Source organism: Myotis davidii, unplaced genomic scaffold (assembly GCF_000327345.1).
Source record: "Myotis davidii unplaced genomic scaffold, ASM32734v1 scaffold462, whole genome shotgun sequence".
Classification (NCBI taxonomy): Eukaryota; Metazoa; Chordata; class Mammalia; order Chiroptera; family Vespertilionidae; genus Myotis; species Myotis davidii.
The window spans coordinates 402,215-407,297 of NW_006293237.1; the positions used below are offsets into that span (position 1 = coordinate 402,215).

The window sequence follows — 5,083 nt, forward strand, 5'->3', positions numbered from 1 at the left end:
GAATGGGGCAGGGGCCATGGGAGGTGGGCTTAGAAGGCACCTGGCATTAGGGAGCAGCAAGGGTTTAGAGGAGGTGGAGAGGGGCTGACAGAACAAAGGTTGGGGATGCCCCCTTAGATACACACATGGAGGTCCATGCAATCACACCTGTGCAGACTCCCCCAGCTACAGATGCACATGGACTCACAGATGGGCAGACACAGACAAGCCCCTGAACCCAGCCAGGCACAGAGATACAGAAGAGACAGAGACCCCGAGAGGACACATAAGAGGCACACAGACTTGCATACATGTGCACACACACAAAAATGAGGGGTTTAGACACAAAGGAACAGTCATCCATACAGACACAGAGGCAGGCATACAACACAGAATTGTGCACTGAAGGCAAGCATGTACACACACGGCCTCCAGATGTACTCCGGCAAGACACACCCCTATACAAATATACTGGTGGACACAAACATACTGCAGGACACGCCAGGGCATCCACATGTGCTGGTCTCACACTTTTGCACATTTACACACATACTCATCCTCCTTCCTTCTCCATGTCCTCTCATTGGCTTTTCAGACCTTACCCTGCGTATCTGCCCACCCTACTACCACATGGGCTGGGCCATCTGGCCAGGTGCATTTGTGGAGAGGCAGGGAGAATTTGGAGAAAGGCAGGAGCAAGGAAAGAGAAGTAGGCCAAAGACCATGGCAGGTCCGAGGCTGCCCTGGCCATTGGTCTGCACTTGGTATTAACCTCGATACAATATGGCCTCCAGGTCAGGCTTGCTCCCCAGCCATACCAGGCCCCTTTGTTTCTTCCTGCTTTCCCCACCCAGGCCATTTTCCCTATCCTGTAGTCCCTGTCATTGTCTCTTGCTCTTGGGCTGCCTGCACTTGCCCCTCCCCAGCTCAGGGCTCTCTGCAGTGTCCCCAGGGAGCCCCCTCCTCTCTCCTGGGGACCCTCACGCTGAGGTCTTCTGCAGACACAAAGCTTTCAGAAGCAGCCAGGCCGCAGCCCCGGTGCGGACGGAGGGATGATTCACATTCAGGGCAGCACAGAGTGGGTGATTCACAGCCACCCTGGCCAGTGCTGGGCTGAGTCCTGCAGCTGGGCAGCGACTCTGGCCTCGGCCTCAGGGAGCTTGGTGGCAGACTGGCAGGAAGGAAGGGGAGAAAATGGGGGCTATGTCAGCCCTGCAGGCGATGGAAACTCAGATGGAAACTGCAGGGCCTTTGGGAGGGCTTCGCAGGGAGGGGGAAGCTGGGCTCTGTAGGCTGGGCCTGGGTAATTGAAAACACTGAGCCCTGCTAATTGGATTAGGAGGGAAGTGGGCTGGAGCAGGGGAGGGTGCATTGGCCCTGGGCTGTCTGCCTCCCAGCCTCCCAAGGCATCCTGGGTGGGGTGGGAGTCAGTTCGGCAGGCCCTGGCAGGCAGATGCCAGCATCCATCCAAAGGGCATTCCTTTTCAAGGCACGGATTTCTCTCCCCCCTGCCCTCTGGCATTGAGGCCTGGGCATCGCCCCACCCCTAAAGCAGTGATCTGGGCTCTGTCCTGTCCTGGGTCTTGACCTGCCACAGCTCCAGCCCAGGATGTGCCTCCTCCGTCATGTTACGCTGCCTCTCCCACCCTCCCCTTGCCCAGGGGGTCTGCCCATGCTTATTTCTCCCCATGCCATCGGGCCCCCTGCTGGGACTGTGTGTCAGCATTTCTCTCCGCTTTCTCCCTTGCTGCCTGGATTTCTCAGATGAAGGACAACACGGTAAGTTGGGGAAGGGTGAGAGTGTTTGCCAAAATTACACAGAAAGGATAAATTGTTCTGGTCTTATTTTTAAAGAAAAATACTGATTCTGAGAGAGGAAGGAAGAGGTGACGAGAGAGATAAACATCAATTGGCTGCCTCCTACACGCCCCCCACTGGGGATGGAGGCCGCAACCTGGGCATGTGCCCTGACCAGGAATCAAACCATGACCTCCTGGTTCATAGGTTGATACTCAATCACTGAGCCACGCCGGCCAGGCTGGTTGCTGTCTTTTCTGGCCCTTGGATTCTTGTCCCACTGACTCAGGCTGGAGGCCCACCTCAGCCTCTCCCTCTCCCTGTCTCTCACTGGTGTCGGCTGTCTTTGTTCTGTCACTGCCCTGGCCTGGCTTTTCTCCATCACTCTTGCCGTTTTTTTCTGGTGCTCTGTTCTCTCTGATCCTCTCTATCCCTGTGAGGGGTTTTCCCTTCTTGGTTTCTGTGTTCTTGGTTTTGTTCTGTCTGTTTCTTCCACTCTCTTTGGCTTCATCTCTCTCTTTGTGGCGTCTTACTTTGTAACCTTTGTTGCTGTTTTCTCTCTGTTCTGTCTCTTTCTATATTTGTTCTGTGCCCCTTTCTCTTTTTTCATGTCCCACAAGCCTATGGCCAAGCTATTTGGTCTCTCTAGCTTGTCCTAACTCTTCCCCCACCCCCATGGCCCTGGGGCCTCTAGGGGCTCCAGACCCTGCCTCTCTCATGATGGGATGGGGGTTGAGGCCATGATGTCATCCTTACCACCACTCTCCCCATCCTGTCCCCAGTGATGGAGCCACCTGTCATCACAGAACAGTCTCCACGGCGCCTGGTTGTCTTCCCCACAGACGAGATCAGTCTGAAGTGTGAGGCCAGTGGCAAACCCGAAGTGATGTGAGTGACCTTCACCCTCTAAGCCCTGTTGTTGACCATTTTTTTAAAAATATATTTGTATTGATTTCAGAGATGGAGAGAGAGAGAGAATGGTGAGAGAATCATTGATTGGCTGCCTCCTGCACGCCCCACCCAACATTGGGGATTGAGCCCACAACCCGGGCGTGTGTCCCGACCTGGAATTGAACTGTGACCTCCTGGTTCACAGGTCGACGCTCAACCACTGAGCCATGCTGGCCGGGCTGACTTCAACTTCGAGTCCTCAGGCCTCCCAACTTCTGAACCCCAAAGCCCCAGATCTCCCGCATCACCCTTGGGCCTGGCCCCATCCCAGCCTATCCCAGGGGCCCCTGGTTGCTACTGCCCTTGCCTGCGGCCTCGTCCAGCTCCTGACACAGGTCCCAGGGCCTCAGTCCCCTGAGCCCTTTTCTGTCCACAGGTTCCGCTGGACCCGGGATGGCGTCCACTTCAAACCCAACGAGGAACTGGATGTGACAGTGAAACAGGCACCCCACTCGGGCTCCTTCACCATCGCTGGCAACAACAGCAACTTTGCCCAGAGGTTCCAGGGCACCTATCGTTGCTTTGCCAGCAATGACCTGGGCACCGCCATGTCCCACGAGATCCAGCTCATGGCTGAGGGTGCGAGGCACTGCAGGGACAGGGGAAAGGCCTGGGACACACGACAGGGTCCCTGACCTTGTGTGGGAGCTTGTTGGCTTGTTGGCTGGGTGGGTGGAGGGTTGATGCTCTGCCTGCATTGTCCCTCCCTCTGCCTGCCCTGTCTGTCTGAGTCATTGCCTGGGCTTGAGCTTCTGTCCCCTCTCCATGTCTGCAGTCCCATTTGTTTCTCCACCACTCTTGGCTCCTCTCTCTCACTTCCCTCACCACTGTCTCTTTCCCAAAAAAAAATCCCCTCCTCCCTCTCCCCTGCTCCTTCCCCCCACCTCCAACCTGGCCTCTCTGGCTCTGCCTTTATCTGTGTCGCCCTTTCCCTGGGGTTTTCCCTCTGCATTCCATCCTCCCTAAGCTTTCTGCCTCCCAAGCTGGCTTCTCCTCTCTCTGCCCCTCCGGTTACCTTGGGAACCGTTGCCATGGTTTCTGTGTCAGGATGATGGAAGGGTCTGTGATTCCCGCATCCCTCCACAGCTCCCCTCCCCCACTGCTGCACCTCAGGCTCCCCCCACCCATCCTTGTCCTGTCCTGGGGGTGGGAACTGAGAATTGTGGAAGGTTAACCCTTTACAGCCATCTGGCCAGCCCATCCTCTCCATGGAGTGCCGGTCTCAGCCCTGAGCCCAGAAAGGACCCAAAGTCTCTGCCTCCTTTTATGTGACCTTGCTCATGGTCTGGCCCTCTCACACCCTCAGCCATCCCTCCGCCTTTCCCCACCCTGACCTGCCTTGACCAGGAGGAGGGTGGGGACCCATCGTGCCGGCCTCTCTGTCCCTTCTAGGTGCTCCCAAGTGGCCAAAGGAGACGGTGAAACCTGTTGAGGTAGAGGAAGGGGAGTCGGTGATTCTGCCTTGCCACCCTCCACCCAGTGCAGAGCCTCTGCGGATCTACTGGATGAACAGCAGTGGGTGCCCACGAGGGGCCGCCGCCTGGGGTGGGCGTGCCAGTGGTCACGTCTTCCTGGACGGAGGTCCTGACCTCTGCCTCCTCAACCCCCACCCCCGCAGAGATCATGCACATCAAACAGGATGAGAGGGTGACAATGGGTCAGAATGGCAACCTCTACTTCGCCAACGTGCTCACCTCGGACAACCACTCAGACTATATCTGCCATGCCCACTTCCCTGGCACTCGGACAATCATTCAAAAGGAACCCATTGACCTCCGGGTCAAAGCCAGTGAGTCCCAAAGGCTCTGACATGCCCACACTCCTCTGTGACCCTCAGGCCTGGCCCGTTTGCTAGATAGGAAGACCTCAATCTTCCTTGGGGACAGCTTGGCTCCACCTCAACCCTCCCCAGACCCCTTCCTGGGTGGCAAGAGCAGAGATGGGGTCTCCCTTCAGCACAGAACGAAACAGATCCCAGGGGCTCGTCCCAGTGTCCAGAGTCACCCACTCCCTTGCTCCTTCCTCACAGCCAACAGCATGATCGACCGGAAGCCGCGCCTGCTCTTCCCTACCAACGCCAGCAGCCACCTGGTGGCCTTGCAGGGGCAGCCACTGGTCCTGGAGTGCATTGCCGAGGGCTTGTGAGTCTAGGAGCCCGGGGTGGGGTTGGGCAGGGTCTCTGCTGAGGGGCGGGGCTCAGCAGCCCTGTCCTCTCTCCCCTCCACTCTCCTCCTTGGCCTCCCTGCACTGTGCCCTGGGCAGCCCCACGCCCACCATCAAGTGGCTGCGTCCAAGCGGCCCCATGCCAGCTGACCGAGTCACCTACCAGAACCACAACAAGACTCTGCACCTGCTG

The 5,083-nt window shown here is 57.4% G+C and overlaps 1 protein-coding gene across 5 annotated transcripts in view; it reads left to right on the plus strand.

Annotated features, from left to right (window-relative positions):
- L1CAM (L1 cell adhesion molecule) overlaps nt 1–5,083 on the plus strand; it is a 25,624-nt gene that overhangs the window by 10,877 nt on the left and 9,664 nt on the right. For 3 of the 5 annotated variants that reach the window (XM_006766926.2, XM_006766928.2, XM_015566011.1), the window contains exons 3-9: nt 1,744–1,758; nt 2,559–2,664; nt 3,104–3,306; nt 4,120–4,242; nt 4,346–4,516; nt 4,757–4,868; nt 4,990–5,081. In XM_006766926.2, the coding sequence (XP_006766989.1) occupies nt 1,744–1,758; nt 2,559–2,664; nt 3,104–3,306; nt 4,120–4,242; nt 4,346–4,516; nt 4,757–4,868; nt 4,990–5,081 (822 nt within the window). The remainder of the gene's footprint in view (nt 1–1,743; nt 1,759–2,558; nt 2,665–3,103; nt 3,307–4,119; nt 4,243–4,345; nt 4,517–4,756; nt 4,869–4,989; nt 5,082–5,083) is intronic. The other 2 variants (XM_006766927.2, XM_015566012.1) reach the window with 1 other exon arrangement.